This window comes from Camelus bactrianus, chromosome 10, assembly GCF_048773025.1.
Source record: "Camelus bactrianus isolate YW-2024 breed Bactrian camel chromosome 10, ASM4877302v1, whole genome shotgun sequence".
Taxonomy (NCBI): domain Eukaryota; kingdom Metazoa; phylum Chordata; class Mammalia; order Artiodactyla; family Camelidae; genus Camelus; species Camelus bactrianus.
In genome coordinates, this window is record NC_133548.1 from 48,982,856 (window position 1) to 49,001,240 (window position 18,385).

General features: G+C 34.1%; 1 protein-coding gene and 1 pseudogene across 1 annotated transcript in view; one reads left to right on the forward strand and one right to left on the reverse strand.

Annotated features, from left to right (window-relative positions):
* RNF169 (ring finger protein 169) overlaps positions 1–18,385 on the forward strand; it is an 83,041-nt gene that overhangs the window by 28,752 nt on the left and 35,904 nt on the right. Inside the window, exon 3 of the mRNA XM_074372638.1 lies at positions 17,907–18,053. Coding sequence (XP_074228739.1) covers positions 17,907–18,053 — 147 coding nt within the window. The remainder of the gene's footprint in view (positions 1–17,906; positions 18,054–18,385) is intronic.
* On the reverse strand, positions 1,014–10,218 carry LOC141578892 (small ribosomal subunit protein mS31 pseudogene; annotated as a pseudogene).

Below are 18,385 nucleotides of genomic sequence, written 5' to 3' on the forward strand. Positions count from 1 at the left end.
TGCACTAAACATACATGAACGTATCTAAGCAAATGCTTCCTTTAGGTTAGAGTCCTAGAAGTGAAAGTGCAGGGTAAATGGTATATACATTTTGTATTTTGGTGGATATAACAAACTGCCTTTAAAAAAGACTTTTTCAACTTAACCCTCTCACCAACAGTAAAAGAGTTCCTTTACTTTAAATCTTTGCCAAACCTTTATCATTATTTTTAATATTCTACTGTCTGCTGGATAAAATATCTCATTGTTTTAATTTACACTGCCCTGACTACTAGAGAGGAGCATCTTGTGCTTACTGGTCGTTTTCTGTGAATTCCCTGCTTATAACCTTTAGATGTGGAAGCTCATTCCACAAATACCTTTTGGGTATTTGTGATCTTGATTGCTAATGGCATGCTATTTTGTTGTTGTTTTTCTGTGCTTTTATAGATGTATTCTATTAAAAAGAAGTTTTCTGACACAGGGTTTTAAGTGGAAGGAGAGTATTAGCATGTGTTCAGTTCTTCATTTGGGCTACACTGATTGAGGGAAGAATTTTGTTGTATTCATTCTTGAATGTAGATATTTTTGTCTGCAGTAAATATATATTGAAGTGAAAAAATAATTTTTAGGGAGAAATTATTTCAATATTGATCTCTTCATGGTTCTAATCTATGTAAGATTGTTAGTTACTTTGTCTTTTAAAGCAATTGATGCGTTGCTGTAAGTTCTGTTTATTGGTTGCATTAAGCCTATTATTTACACCATTATTTCTTCTGCTTATTTGTTAAGTGCTTCACTTTGACTACATGGTTAAGTAATAGTTGCTCTATGTTATAGTTGGGAAACATGATCCATCATGCTTTTGTTTGTCTTCTTTGAATCATTAGACAGAAAGGTTGAAGGTGGTGGGGGGGATAGTCTTTTTGCTTCTAGACTGCTTTTCTCCCTGGTTTCTATAGTGGGAAAGATGAATTGCTTTTGATAATTCTGTGGATCACATGAATGGTTTAGGCTTTCTCTGAATTAGTTTACTGACCTATCCATTTTCTTTTATTCTCCCTCACCACTGTTTTTGGTGGAGAATTTGTTTTTGAGGAGAATTTTCTCCCCATTGCTGGCTGAATTATTCAAGTAGTAAGCATTGCAGTTCTTAGTCCTTAGCCAGAGCATAGAGTAATCAGATATAGTCAGTGGGTTACTGAAGTGAGTAATGACTCTATAAGGCAGACATTAACTTTTCTGAAGGAATTTTTTTTCAAGGTAAGTAAACTTTTAGGGCCTAATTATCTTTGAAATTATATATCTTTATGTTTCCTTTTATTATCTTTTTGCATGAACTGTTAAATATAATGTACTTTATTAAAACTTGAACGTTCCACGTAAGTCTATTTGGCTATGCAATGCATCATGAGCTGAATGCTGAGCTGGCCTTTCCCTTATTTTTTAAATTTATTAATTTTAAAAGAAGCTTGTATTTACTTAAATATGTTCTGTAACACCATGGAAGCAGCAGGTTGTTTGCGTGTTGAAAAAAATTTTTCCCAGTTAGATTGTAAAATCTTTCAAGATGGATCTGTTTTAGTCTCTTTAACTCTCCACCACATCTAATATAATATCTTGCACTTACATATTTTTTTTTACTAGCAAATGCTTTACTTTATTTTTTTTAACATTTTTTATTGATTTATAATCATTTTACAATGTTGTGTCAAATTCCAGTGTTCAGCACAATTTTTCAGTCATACATGGACATATACACACTCATTGTCACATTTTTTTCTCTGTGAGCTACCATAATGTTTTGTGTATGTTTCCCTGTGCTGTACAGTATAATCTTGTTTATCTATTTTACAATTTTGAAATCCCAGTCTATCCCTTCCCACCCTCCGCCCCCCTGGCAACCACAAGTCTGTATTTCTATTTCTGTCCTGTATTTATGCTTTGTTTTTGTTTGTTTGTTTGTTTACATATTTATTACATACTGATTGAATTGAGTTGTTGATCATCCAGTTTTAAAGCCCCTTCTTTTAGAGAAATGACTTGAGCAGGGATATACAGCTGTCTCATGATAGAACTAGATGTATTTTAAGATTTCTAGAGTTCTTTTTACCATATTATTTTCTCTTTTTTTCTTCTTCATCTGAAATGTTAATATGTAATCTTTGAGGAAATGCCTGCTTTTGGCATGTGCTGATGCACCTCTTTCTTGAAAAAGAAATAAATATAGAATCTCTTAATACATCTTTAAGAGCAGATAAGCTGTATGGTCCTAAGAAGGAAAAACTCTCAAAAGAGTATGTTTTAATTTTGACTGCATGAGGGAAGAACTTGTTACCTTTTAGGATGTTCAAAATCTGGAAATGTTCACCTAGTTTTTTTCTTCTTTTGCTATTTACAGCCACCCAGATGAGGAAAAACAACTTTATCAAGTAATGTGCTTTTCAAAGAAAAACAACATAATTTGGGAAATTCAAAGCATGATCAAATTTAATTAGAATAGCAGGTTATTTAGATTACATCTGCAATGTGCTGTTTTTCCTTGTTTCTTTTATTTATGAGAGATGATCAGTAGTTATAAAATTACTATATTAGTATAATAGTTTATGTGGTTTAGAGACTAATTTAAATAAAATCATTTCAGTACTACTTGAAAACCAAACTAGGGTATTTTCTAGAAATAGTTGCAACTCTTCTGTCTCTAGTTTAAAATAAAATATTTTGTTAAAATATCTGATTAGTGAGACTTTTAGTAAATTTAATTAGCTTTATTTTTTCTTACTTATAAAACTAAGCAGAATTGTAAAGTACTGTGAGTTGTAAAAAGAAGAAAAGTTCAAGTTATAAAAAGACTTCAAGGAGAAAGGGAAAATTACCAGTAATCCTGCCACCTAATAACCATATTTAAATGCTTATCATTTTTTCTAGTAAAATTATTTTACTTGGTTATAATACCAATCTCCAGTAGCTTGAAATAAAAACTTCCATGGTCTCCAGTTGAACTTTATGCCATTTTCTTTTAGAATGTCCTGTTTTTATTAAAATAATGTCTAAACCACTCTATGTATTCAACCTTCTTAACACTCAGATATGGGCTTTTGGAAAGGGCACAGGTCACCAGCTCCATGAAGTGGCTAATTGGTCCTTGTTTCGGAAAATCCTTTAGGTATTTATCGAGAAATATATGTTTGTGAAATTCTGAACCATTGTCATTAAAACCTGCTTCATTGTTAATTAGAAACTCCTAGAGTTTCCCCTCTTTTGTCTACTGGATCATCTCTTCAGAACTGTTTTGGAAGGGCTATTCACTGACTGCAGCTAAATGCTTAGCAAATTCCACATCCCAAAGTGAAGGTGCTGTCTCTGTGTTTCAGATGCCTCTTTGATAACTGCCTTAAGCTCAAGTATTTATCTCTTCTCTTTGGATATATTTTGCCTAAAACTTTTTCTAAGATCAACGGTCTTCTCATGGCCAACATAATCATCAGCTCCTTCATCAAACTGAATCTGATGCACTGATCTCGTACTAACTCTATCTGTGGCAGATCTGGCAACTTTCGTAGCTGACATGATGTTACTGAAACTAATTTTAGGTCTTTCTCCATCTTTCTGTGCCCTTGAGTCTTCCTTGTGCTGTTGGATCTCCCCGAGCAGCTCTGACTTGGTGGTCTGCTTGTCAAAAGGGAGGGAGTCTGCAACAGCAGATGCAGCTGCCACTAGCTTAGAACTCAGGGACTCACTTCTCTTTTTGGGGGCATCTTCTGGGCTTTTGGAAGTCTGCCAGTTGCAGCCTCCAAACGTTTAAGTTGTCTTCTGTTGGGTGGCTTTGTTGTTTGTACATTTACTGTGCTTAATTCAACTTTCATGTCCTTAATAATATTTATCAAGTCTTTTTTCTTATTCTCATTTACACTGTCTTGGCTCTCTCTCTCTCCTTGGAAATCTCATGGGTTGGAGCAGAATGCTCATCTTTCTTGCGATAGATCATGCTATTAGTGCCAAAATATCTCCTGATATTATTTTTTTGTTCTGACCATTCCATATAGAGAAGTGAGTAACACAGTCACAGCCAACAATTCCTCTGGGCCTCCAGAGTGCAAAGGGAGGCAGGAAAGGGGGCAAAGAGATAGGATTCCCTAGACACTTGGAAACATCATGGAGAAACAAACTGAACTGGGAAACAATGGGGATAGAGCAAATGTCCCCCACCCCCATTATACTAAGTGAGATACGTCAGAGAAAGACCAGTACTGTATGATTTTACTTATATGTGGAAACTAAAAGGCAAAACAAATGAACAAACTAACAAAATAGAAACAGAATTATAAATACAGAGAACCCCTCCGGTGGTTGGTTGCCAGAGGGGAAAGGGTAGGAAAGAAATAGATGAGGGAGATTAAGACGTATAAATTTCCAGTTGCAAAACAAGTGAGTCAGGAGTATGAAATGTACAGTGTGGGGACTACAGTCAATAGCTATGTAATATCTTTGTAAGGTGGCAGATTGTAACTAGACTTATCATGGTGATCATGTTGAGTATAGAAATATTCAATTACTGCGTTGTTAACAGGAAATAACATAGTGTTGTAGGTCAGTTATACTTCAGAAACAAACTCACTCATAGAAAAAAAAGATCAGATTTGTGGTTACGAGTTAGAAGGTGCGGGGAGAGGGAATTGAGTGAAGACAGTCAAAAAGTACAAACTTCCAAGTTATAAATAAGTACTAGGGATGCAGTGTACAACATTTTAAATACAATTAACACTGCTGTATGTTGTACATGAAAGTTGTTAAGAGTAAATCCTAAGAGTTAAAAATTTTTTCTATTTAGTTTTGTGTCTGTATGAGATGATGAATGTTCACTAAGCTTATTATGATAATCATTTCATGATGTATGTAAGTCATATCATCATGCTGTACCCCTTAAACTTGTACAGTGCTGTATGTCAATTGTATCTTGATAAAACTGGGAGGAAAAATATATCTATCATAAATTTAAGCTTGACTTTTTACACAGTATATTTAGGGTCACACTATGCATGCCATTTTTACTAACCTTTTTATTTAGCATATCAGATGAAGCTTTCCATATCAATATCCAAGCCAACAGTTTTGATGGCTGTATAGAATAACAGAAAATATCTTTGTAATATATCACATGCATGCCGATATCTTCCTTAAAGCCTAACCATTTAAGAATCAGAAGTAACATTTAAAAATGTGATGTTTAAAAAAAGATTCCATAAAATAATTTTTAAAGTGTCCTATCTCTATTCAAATTTGTGTAAAAATTCACACGTAATCTACTTTCAGTAAAATTGCAAGCTTGGCTGTATTCTTCTGGAATTCAAATGAGAGTTTAAAGCCTCATGTGCTGCTTACATCTGAGAGGCAACTTTTTTGTTTATCTCAGACTTTAAAACAAAACTGCAGATGCTTGATAAATCACAATACAGATGGTGTGGCTATTTTGCCCTAACCTGAGAGACAGGGCGTTATAGTGCTTAGGAGCCAACTGTCTGAGTTCAGATCCTGGCTCTACATGTGAATTTGGGCAAGTTAGTTCATCTCTCCATGTCTTAGTTTCCTGGTCTGTAAAATGGACACCATAGTACCCAGCTTATAGGGTTACTGTAAAATAGTGCCTGGCACATGGTAATCCATATATAAAAATTATTATTCTTTTTTTTTAAGATTTTTTATTGATTTATAATCATTTTACAATGTTGTGTCAAATTCCAGTGTTCAGCACAATTTTTCAGTCATTCATGGACATATACACACTCATTGTCACATTTTTTTCTCTCTGAGTTATCATAACATTTTGTGTATATTTCCCTGTGCTATACAGTGTAATCTTGTTTATCCATTCTACAATTTTGAAATCCCAGTCTATCCCTTCCCACCCTCCACCCCCCTGGCAACCACAAGTCTGTATTCTCTGTGTGTGAGTCTATTTCTGTCCTGGATTTACGCTTTGTTTTTGTTTGTTTGTTTGTTTTTGTTTTTGTTTATTAGATTCCACATATGAGCCATCTCATATGGTATTTTTCTTTCTCTTTCTGGCTTAATTCACTTAGAATGACATTCTCCAGGAGCATCCATGTTGCTGCAAATGGCATTATGTTGTTGGTTTTTATGGCTGAGTAGTATTCCATTGTATAAATATACCACATCTTCTTTATCCAGTCACCTGTTGATGGACATTTAGGCTGTTTCCACGTTTTGGCTATTGTAAATAGTGCTGCTATGAACATTGGGGTGCAGGTGTCATCCTGAAGTAGGGTTCCTTATGGATACAAGCCCAGGAGTGGGATTCATGGGTCGTATGGTTAAGTCTATTCCTAGTCTTTTGAGGAATCTCCACACTGTTTTCCATAGTGGCTGCACCAAACTGCATTCCCACCAGCAGTGTAGGAGGGTTCCCCTTTCTCCACAGCCTCTCCAGCATTTGTCATTTGTGGATTTTTGAATGACGGCCATTCTGACTGGTGTGAGGTGATACCTCATTGTAGTTTTGATTTGCATTTCTCTGATAATTAGTGATATTGAGCATTTTTTCATGTGCTTTTTGATCATTTGTATGTCTTCCTTGGAGAATTGCTTGTTTAGGTCTTCTGCCCATTTTTGGATTGGGTTGTTTATTTTTTTCTTATTGAGTCGTATGAGCTGCTTGTATATTCTGGAGATCAAGCCTTTGTCGGTTTCACTTGCAAAAATTTTCTCCCATTCCGTAGATTTTCTTCTTGTTTTACTTCTGGTTTCCTTTGCTGTGCAGAAGCTTGTAAGTTTCATTAGGTCCCATTTGTTTATTCTTGCTTTTATTTCTTCTAGGAGAAAATTTTTGAAATGTATGTCAGAGAATGTTTTGGCTATGTTTTCCTCTAGGAGGTTTATTGTATCTTGTCTTATGTTTAAGTCTTTAATCCATTTTGAGTTGATTTTTGTATATGGTGTAAGGGAGTGTTCTAGCTTCATTGTTCTAGCTACATTGTTCTAGCTACATGCTGCTGTCCAGTTTTCCCAACACCATTTGCTGAAGAGACTGTCTTTATTCCATTGTATATTCTTGCCTCCTTTGTCGAAGATGAGTTGACCAAAAGTTTGTGGGTTCATTTCTGGGCTCTCTATTCTGTTCCATTGGTCTATATGTCTGTTTTGGTACCAATACCATGCTGTCTTGATGACTGTAGCTCTATAGTATTGTCTGAAGTCTGGGAGAGTTATTCCTCCAGCCTCTTTCTTTCTCTTCAGTAATGCTTTGGCAATTCTAGGTCTTTGATGGTTCCATATAAATTTTATTATGATTTTTTCTAGTTCTGTGAAATATGTCCTGGGTAATTTGATAGGGATTGCATTAAATCTGTAAGAATTATTATTCTTTAAAATTTGAAATTCTAAAAAGTCTAGCACAAAGTAACCCCTCTCCATTGCTGCCATTTTAAAAATTTCTTCATTTGAGTAAGAAATGGCTTACTGTCAAAAAGTTATGATTGGAAGCTGGAAAGTTAGTGGTATGAACCATAAATGAATTCCCAGTTTTCTTGCAATTTGAATAGTGAAGACCTGTCTTTGACTTTTCATAGTCCATCACTTAGAGCTCTTTACACTTCTAATAAGTGAGTGCCCTCCCCTTCATGTAGCCTTTTAGCTTGACAACATATGACTTAGACAATATCTGCTGGTTCAATTTATGTTTAAACTTAAATGCTTATAATTAATTTTATGTGCATTTTTTATAACACATGTAATAATTAAAAACCTATATTGAAGTAATTTTAAACATTTTACATAAAGGAGAAAATTTGTAAAATGTTATGTTGGCATGTATATTTATATATATTTAATTCTAAACATAACATTTAAATTGGAAGGTGTTTAAGAATTTAAAGTGAAGGGAGCATAGTATTGTCAATGTGATTTCTTTAAAATTAGGTATAAGTCATAAGAGCAAATAGTTGCTCTGGTGCTATTTAAGTGATTGCTCAAGTCGAAGTCGTGGCTTTAGCCTTGTTTGCAAGAGTTCATTTGCTATGATTTCTGGATGCTGTGAGATGGAAGCTTCAGGTAGTCCTTACTTATCCCAAACACTTTCTTTTTGTGTGCAGCATCAGCAATACTCACCATTTAGACCCCATAGTAGTGGTTAACTATTAGTATCAAATGAGAGTCTATGAACGAGATAGGAGATATAAAGCATTGATCGCTGTAGATACCGAAGTAAATTGAAATATTCTGACACTAATTTGAATATCTAACAAGTTCATCATGTTCTGAAGCAGTGTTTCTGAAGTAGTGGTCTACGACTTTATTATCTTGTATTATACTCCTTTCACAACCCCCTTAACAATTTAAAATACTTTTGATGTCTTCTGTTAAAGAATAATCCCTAGATAAGCAACAAAAGTGTATTCAGCCTATTTATTGAGATGGTGATATTTAGTGGTTACAACCTTATGGACTATAAGTGTATGATTTGTTAGATTGTTAGGAGATTGTCATTCTAAGTGAAGTAAGCCAGAGAAAGAAAAATACCATATGATACCACTCATATGTGGAATCTAAAAAAAAAAAAAAGACAGAAATGAACTTATTTACGAAATAGAAACAGAATCACAGACATAGAAAACAAATATGGTTACCGCGGGGAAAGGTGGTGGGAAGGGATAAATTGGGAGTTTGAGATTTGCAGATAAAACTAACTACTATATATAAAATAGATAAACAACAAGTTTCTTTGGTATAGCACAGGGATCTATATTGAATATCTTGTGGTAACCTATAATGAAAAAGAATATGAAAACAAAAATATGTATGACTGAAACATTATGCTGTACACCAGAAATTGAAACATCACTGTAAAACTGACTAAACTTCAATTAAAAAAAAAGACCAAGTCTACAAACAAACAAAATATATATATTGGAAATTAACTTAAAGATTCCCATTATTACCTTTGTGAATCCTCTTAGGAGTCTTGGGTCCCAGTTTGAGAACCTTTGGCCCAGAAATAATTAGAAAATGAGTTAAATATATATAACTCATATAATTTACTATATGTTTTTATATATAATCATCTTATTTTATAGGAAAAAAATCTGTTATTGTGTCTTGGGGGGAAGATTAATGAAACACCACGAGGCTAGAAGGTCCTACAGCTCTCACAAATAATTTCTGTAGTCTACTATCATTGGGTGGTGGATCATTTCTTACTTAGATAAGAAAATGAGAAAATTACAGATTGGTGAACTCCTAATCTTTAAAGTACCATTTGGCAGGACTTTTCCTACTAGCTCTGTGTTCATGGCACTGCCAGGTCTGTTATCTTTTATTGTGGAATTGAGAGAAGCTCCCCAAAGCAGGGGGACTGGTACAGTGACCAAAATAGGTATAGTTTATACTGCAGAGAATATTTGTTGGAAGGACCTTTTAAAAATTAATTAGTCCAGTGACGTCATTCATTTCAACCACATTCTGCTAGAACATAAGCCCCATGCAAAGAGCTTTGTCATTTTTGGTCAGGGTTGTATCCTTAGCACTGAAAGGAGTGCCTCACATGTAGACTCTAGTGCTTTGTAAATATTTGTGGAACTGAACTTATTGAACACAGGCCCTGTGTCTAGAACTCAAGTAGGAGAGAAGAAATGAAGGATGAATAGGACATGGTTCCAGACTGAAAGAAGCTCATAGTGTTTAGGGAAAGATTTGAAAACAAGTAATTGGACACAAGCAATTTGTGTTAAAAATCCATGATAGAAGTGTGTTTTGTGTGTTATGAAATGTATATTAAAATATTTCATTTGAAACAGTCTGATATGTATATGTATTTTAATCTAAACTCTAAGGATGGCTAGTTAACATTTGAAGCACTGAAGGGGAATAGTGGAATAGTTACATGGCATTTGAAAGACTGTAATCTGAACTTTTCTCTGCAGAGGCTCCTAAAAGCCCTTTAGTTAGCTCTATAATCACCCAGAACTTGAGGTTTGTTAACTAGCATAATGGATGTTATAAATGATTTCTAAATTTTTAATTTTCATAACATTTAAACAAACATAAAAGTGGAGAGAACAATAAAATGCACCCCTGTATACCTATCACTTAGATTTTACAATTATGAAGATAAGTAATTTTTCATGATGAAATGAGTATTATTCAAGACATGTGGATTAGCTTCAAATATTGTACAGGCATTGCTGCCCTTGCATGAACAGAATTTTAGAATCTAGTGAGTTCAATAGCCTGTTCCTTCGATGGAGCATTGCCCTATGGCTAGGAATTCTGTTTGCCTCTGTGCTTAGCTGTTAGGAGAAAATTCAACTACCTGATTCTAACCAGAAGAAGTTGAAGTCTCCTGCTAAAATACTGCCTTTGCCTTGAGTGAACCTGTCATACAACTTGTTTACTGTAGTATCTAAAAGAAAGCTATCTGGAAGTTCATGATATGTATGTAATAGGATATATAACACTTCAATTATTTAAGTGCTATAAAATATACATAATATAACATTTGCCGTTTTAACCATTTGAAGTGTACAATTGAGTAGTCTTAAGTACATTCACAGTGTTGTGCAATCATTACTTTCTTTTTCCAAAATTTTTTCATCACTCCAAATAGAAACTCTGTACCCATTAATCAATATCTCCCCATTCTGCCATCCCCCCAGCTCCTAATAACCTCTAACCTACTTCTTCCTTCTACAGATTTGCCTATTCTAGATATGTAAGTGGAATCATACAATATTTATCCTTTTGTATTTGGCTTATTTCACTCAGCATAATGTTTTCAAGGTTTATCCACATTGTAGCATGTTTTAATACTTCATTCCTTTTTATGGCTGGATATTTTATTAAGTGTGTATATCACGCTTTGTTTATCCTTTCATCTCCTGATAGACACTTGGGTTGTCCCACTTTTTGGCTATTGTGAATAATGCTGCAGTAAACATTGGCATATAAATAACTGTTTGACTCCCTGTTTTCATTTCTTTGGTGTATATCACTAGGAGTGGCATTGCTGGGTCATAGGAATAATTGTATGTTTAATTTTTTGAGAAAACGTGTTTTCTACAGCACTATCTTACATTCCTACCAGCAATGTTATGAGGGCTCCAATTTCTCCATGCTCTTGTTAGCACTTGTTATGTTCTGATTTGTAAAAATAATCATTTTAGTGGGTATCTCATTAGGTTTTGATTTGTATTTCCCTAATGAATGATGATGTTGAGTGTCTTTTCATGTGCTTATTGACCGTTTGTGTCTCTTCTTTGAGAAATGTCTTATTTAAGTCTTTTGCTCAATTTTGAATTGGGTTGTTTGTCTTTTTGTTGTTGAGTTGTAAGAGTTCTTTATGTATGCTGAATGTTAAATCTTTATCAGATATGGGATTTGCAAATATTTTCTCTCATTCTGTAGGTTGGCTTTTCACTTTTTTGATAGTGTCCTTTGCACAGAAGTTTTTAATTTTGATGAAGTCCAGTTTATCTGTTTTTTCTTTTGTTGCTTGTGCTTTTCTGTTTGGCTTTTTCACTCAGTGTAATTATTTTGAGATTCATTCACTTAGTTGCATGTATCAATAGTTTATTCTTTCTTATTGCAGAGTAGTATTTCATTGTATGCATATGTCACAATTTGTTTATTTATTTGCCTTTTGATAGATATTTGGGTTGTTCCCATTTATATTACAAATAAAGCTGCTATGAACATTCATGTACAAGTCTTTGTATAGCATATATATTTTTTTCTCTTAGATAAATACTTAGGCATGAGATGGCTGGATCATAAGGTAGTTGTGTTTCATTTTTTAAGAAACTGCCAAACTTTTCCTAAGTAGTTTTACTGTTTTAACTCCTACCAGTAGCATATGAAAGTTCTGGTTTCTTTCAATGTTTGCCAGCATTTGATATGGTCAGTCGTTAATTTTAGCAATTCTGATTGGTGTGTGGTGGTATCTCATTGTGGTTTTAGTTTGTGTTTCCCTAGTGAGTAATGATGTTGAGCATCTTTTTGTGTGTTTATTTGCCTTTCGTATATTTTCTTTGGTTTAATGTCTTTTCAAATCTTTTGCCTTTAAAAAAGTGGGTCATGTATATTTTCTTGCTGTTGAATTTTGAAAGATCTTTGTATGTTCTGGATACAAGTCTTTTATCAGGAATATGCTTTGCAAACATTTTTCTTCCTGTGTGTCAGTCTCTTCATTCTCTTAGAGCCTTCTGAAGAGCAGACATTCTTAACTTTCAAAAAGTACAGTTTATACCTTTTTTCTCTTATGGATTGTGCTTTTGGTGTTATATCCAAGAATTCTTTGCCTAGCCCAAGGTCACAAAGATTTTCTCCTATGTTTTCTTCCAAAAGTTTTATAGTTTTTGGCTTTACATTTAGGTCTATGATCTATTCTGAGTTAATTTTTATATACGGTGTGCAAATTGATGTCCCAGTTATTCCAGCATCATTTGTTGAAAAGACTATCCTTTCTTCATTGGATTATCTTTGCAACTTTGTCAAAAATTAGTTATCCATTTATTTGGTTTTTTGTTTATTTCAAAACTCTATATTCTATCTGTACCATTGATCTATTTATTTTCACACCAGTACCCTGCTGTTTTGATTATTGTAACTTTATAAGTTTTGAAATCTGTTAGTGTTAATCCGCCAACTTTGTTCTTTTTCAAAGTTATTTTGACTTCCTGGTTCTCTGTATATCCATCTGAGTTTAGTTATTAACTTGCTAGTTTCTACAAAAAAACTTGCTGGGATTTTGACTGGGATTGCATTGAATCTATAGATCAATTTGGAGAGAACTGACATCTCAATAATATTGAGTCTTCAGACCTGTCAACATGGTATCCTTCTATTTTCTTAGGTCTTCTTTAGTTTCTCTTAGCAGTGTTTTGCGGATTCTAGTTTCCAAATCTTGTCAGATTTATCTTATGTATTTCACATTTTTGATGTTAACTGTAAATGGTATTATAATTCCTATAAGTATATAAAAATCCAGTTGATTTTATATTTTGATAGTCTATCCTGCAACCATCCAAAACTCACTTAGTAGTTTTAGTAACTTTTTTGTAGGTTCTAGTGGATTTCCTACATGGAGGATTATGTTGTCTGAGAATAATGACTGTTATAATTGGAGGACTTTACTACCAGATTTAAAAATGATAGTCATCAAGACAGTATGATATTGGCATAATGAAAAGACATAGATCAATAGACTAGAATATAGTCTTGGAATGGACCCTCGCATATATAGTCAAGTGATGTTCACAAAGACACAAAAGTAATTCAATGGCAAAAGAACTGTCTTTTCAATAATTGTGCTGGAAAAAACTGAATATCCTATGAATAAGTAAAGGTGAATTTTGATCTCTACTTTACACAATATACAAACATTAATTCAAAATAGATCATAGACTAAACATAAAAGCTAAAACTATGCAGAAGAAAAGGTAGAAGAAAAAAATTTTGACCTTGGGGTAGGCAAAGATTTACTAGATAGGAACACAAGAAACCCTAATCACAGAAGAAAAAATTGATATATTGGATTTTACTAAGTTAAAAACTCCGACTCATTTAGGAAATAAAGGCAAAGCAAAGACTGGGAGAAGATATTCTCAAAATGTATATCTAACAGTGGACTTGTATCCAGAATTTATAAAGAACTGTTGCCCTTAATAATAAGGTTAAAAAAATTGGGTAAAAGGTTTGATTGAACAGACACTTCATAAAAGAAGATAATGCTACTAAACATATGGAAAGATGCTCAACATAATTAGCCAGCAGGGAGATAACTTATTAAAATTACAATATGATGTCCTTTTACGTCCTCTAGAACAGCTAAAATTAAAAGGCTAAGAATTCCTCATGTGCGAATTAATGTGCAAATGTGACTAAGCTGGAACTCTCATGCATTGTTAGTGGGAGTGCAGTCCTCCCTCAGCATCCACAGAGGAATGGTTCCAGAAACCCTGCAGATACCAAAGTCTGTGGATGCTCAAGTCCCTTATATTAAGTGACTTAGTAGAGTTGGCATTTATATCTGTGGCATCCACGGGTTCCACCAAAGGTGGATTGATTCTGGATTTTTGATCTGCTGGTTGGTTCAATCCATGGAATCCATGTATATGGAGGGCTGACTGTATAAAATGGTATAACCTCCATGGGAAACATTTGGCTGTTTATAAATTTAAACATATACTTACTACTTGACCCAGCAAACCACTTGTAGCTGTTTAGCCAAGCCTAAGAAAAACATCTGTCCACAAAAAGACATGAATGTTCATAGCAGCTTTGTTCATAGCAGCTTTATTCATAACAGCCCCAAACTAAATACAACCCAAATTAAATACAACCCAAATGTACAACACTTAAGTGGATAAACAAACTGTGATATATTCATACAATGGAATATAGCTCACCCATAAAAGGAATATAATAATAAACTCAGTAACATGGATGAATATCAAAAATATGCTGAGTGAATGAATCCTGATGTAAAGGATTATATACTATGTGATTTTATAACATGCAAAACTAACCTGTAGTCATAGTTACCAGATTAAAGGTTGCCAAGGGCTGTGTAGGGTGGGAGATAGATGGCTAGTGGGCTTGAAGGGACTTTCTTGGGTGGTAAAATGTTCTAAATCTTGATTAGGGATATGGTTATATGGATATACACATTTGTCACAATTCATAGAGCTATGCATTCCATATGTGTTCATTTTATCATATGTAGATTATTCCTTAACGTGGTTGATTTTTTAAAAAAATCAATTCTAAGTGAATTATACATCTAAATGTGAAAGGTCAAATAATAAGCTTCTAAAAGATAACATGGGAGAATTTCTTAAATAGGATATAAAAAGCACTAATGTTAAATTAAACTACATTAAAACCTAGAACTTCTAGTGTTCAAAAGACACTACCAAGAGAGTAGCAAGTTACTGTGAGAGGGGAAAAAAAAGTGTGTATCTTGTATGTATATTTTTTCCTTGAAAATTGCCTCATATCCAAAAAATATAAATAATTCCTAAAATTACTAGGAAAAACCCAAATATTTAAAAGAAAAATGGGCAACAATGTGAATAGGCACTTCATAAAAGAGAATTTCCAGATAGTCAGTAAACATATGAAAAGCTGCTCTACATGTTCAGTCATCAGAGAAATGCAAATTGAAGTCATAATGTAGTGGCAGTATGTATGCACTGAAATGGCTAAAATAGAAACACAGTGCTCACAAGGTTGAGAGCAACTGTCATTCTGCTACATTGGGTTGGAGGGTGGGAGTGTAATCTGAATAACCAATTTGGAAAACTGATAGCCTTGAGATGCATTTCATACTATTTCTCATATTGTTCTCTGTAGCCAACTATTAGGCCAGCCACTTTTACTGGCTTGTTGTCTCTCATTGTTATGCTATTCCATCCTTAACTCCTGCTCCCCAATAAAATATTCATGAATAAGCCTTCTACTCAGACTCTGACCAGCTCCCCTTAACAAAGAATTATCTGCCCCAAAATGTCAGTAGTGCTGAGGTTGAGAAATGCTAGTATCTGAAGTTCCAAAGGTTTGCTTAAAAATCTAAGCTCTTCAGTATTCAAACAGTGACTTTAGGAAATAACCATGAGTGTTAAGTTTTGTGTCTATAAAATGATAATGATAGATACAAACAAAACCCTTAAGGATTAGATAAGATAAGCTCTATAAACTTAATGCCTAGGCCATAGAAGAGTTCAGTAAACAGCAGCTGTTGTTATTTCCTATTCAAGTTTCCATGCTACTTTCTGACACTCTCTGAGCCATTTTCCCTGAGTATAAAATCTCTTTCCCAGAGACCAAGTTCTCAAATCCTTACAAATAATCACCAAAAGGGTCAAAAAATAGCATCTGCAGAACCCAGTATAGAGATAACACTATTAATGTGAAGATTTAAATGAATATATGGGTTTTTTCAGTTTTGTAAATTTTCAGCATTAAGTTGATGCTGTGTTAGCAGCGACTCAACATTGCAATGAAAAGATTGTTTTGCCAGCAACACATGTTCATTGTCAAAACTTTGAGAGCATCAATAAACACTAGGAGGCAGAGGGTACATTCCAAAACACTAGAAAAGCCAGAGAACATAGTATGTAAATACTACTAAGCACTAAATAAAATAACACTAAAATATATAAAACAGGAAATTTAAAATTTAGGTTTTTATAAAATAGTAGTATCTGTGTATGTATACATTATTGGAGGCTATCCTGTGCATTTAGGGTGTTTAGTAGCAATTCCTGGCCTCTGCCCACTAGATGCCAGTAGCACACACCTTATCCCCTCAGTTGTGACAATCAAGAGTGCCCTAGACATTGCCACATGTTCCCTGAGAGGCAAAATCATCTTTGGTTGAGAACCACTGAGATAAACGTAGATTTGAATTCCAGCTCCAAGGCCTTGGCTCCATAAATTTGAACACATTTACCTAACTCTTAAACCTTAGTTTTTTAAAAGTAGATTATGTACAGTGGCTTTTGCTTAGCACCTGACACATAACAGTTCAGTAAATGATGATAATTAATGTGATGCTAAAACCTGTTCTCTTTTGTGCCACTCTGCTTGTCTATCCTCTAAAAATGAATGCCTCTTTGTGTAGCCTGTGGTCATATTCTTGAATAAGAGTGTCTCGTCTAAGATCATCAAAAGGCATTGATCTTATATGTGGGCAATCAGCATAGACTTCAGGTTTGCTTTCTCCCTATCTATGGATTAGCCTCCTTTCTCTTGTTTTCTTGTATGACTTGGGCAGAGTTGGGAGTACATTATTTCAATTTCCTCCTGAATAACATTGTATATGGTGTTCATTGCATGTTCATAACCTCTTGAGTTAGACTCAGCATGTTAAAGACTAGTTAGGGTTTATTGGAATCATCCTGTAGAAATTGGAAAAGATAAGACTGAATCTTTATTGTTGTTTATTGTTATTGTTGTTTTTGTTTTTTAACCTTGAGTTGACTGTCAATAAAAAGACTTTATTTTTTTATGAGTATAATTAAAAGTATTAGTAGCCTGGAATTGCTTTGATATACATTTTGTTATTTAAATTTTATTAAAACCTTAGGCAATGAAAAGAAATTAAAGAAAGGTTAGGATAGGGAACTCTTGTTATACTATAAGTATATAGCAAGATACTACAGTAAGTACTTTATATTATTACCTCGTTAACTTCTTAAAACAGTATCTGCAAAGTAGCATTATCCCTGTTTTGTAGGTGAACATATGATGGTTCATTTGCCCAAGATCATACAGCTGGTAAATAAGTGATAGAACCACTAGAACCCAGATTTTTACTCCAAAGCCCATCTTATATTCATAATGCCATGCTACACTCCCCCCTCCCCCCATGAGGAGCATATTACTCTGCCTTAAATTTCTTTGTAGACCATGTATCTTGACCTTTCCTCTAGATCACAAGATAACTGCATAAATTGTAGGATACTGGAACTGAGATAGTCCAGTTACTTCTGTTGCCAGTTGGCCCAAAGATCTGGTTTGCCTAGCCCAGCTTCTCTGGCCCTCTGTGGCCTACATCTCTGCTGTTCTCCTGGTCTGAAGCAGTTACATATGGCTTATGGGAATAAGGAAAGTTTTCAGGTTCAGCTTTTTTTGGCTAAGTGAATAAACCTCATTTTTTTAATTATATGTGTATTATCTTAGCTTTTACAATTTCATATTGCTCAGAAATGCAGAGCAGTAAATCTTAAACCATGAAGCAAATGTTTGGCCAGAGTCCAGTAAAGTAGACTTACTTAAAAATTAAGAGGGCTTTATATCCAATAAGAAAAATAGTCTCAAAACTTTGTGGTTCATTCTTACAGATTATTGAGTAAAAGATGTTTTTAAGTATAGTTGCCTAAACTCTGCTGTCTTGGTGTAATTTGTATTTTTAGCTGAGAGAAGAAAAGTTACAAGAGGAGAAAACCTCTGAAGATCAAATCCACAAGCTGTTACCAGAGGATACAGAAATAGGAAAAAGGAAAATGGATGAACAGAAAAAAAGAGATGAGCCATTAGTACTGAAAACAAATCTGGAGCGTGTAAGTAGATCACCTTTCTGATGGACAGTTGCCTCAAAATCAGCAATTAGCCCAGGTGACATGGGTCTGAAAAACATATGTTGGCGAACAATAATAGTCGTTAACTGTGCAGCTTAAGAGTAGTGAAGAATTTAGCATCAAGATGAGAGCTGGAGAAAATGGTTTACGAATGGAACAGTGAGACTTGTATGGAAAGATTAAGAGGGGGACAGTGGTGAAAAAAGTTGAGTGAGGGAAAACCTAATATAGTATAGTACTTGTGGTAAGTTTTATAATTATGTTGTCATTTTGACGTAATGTGTTGTTATTTGACATTTAAGTTCTGTATGTAT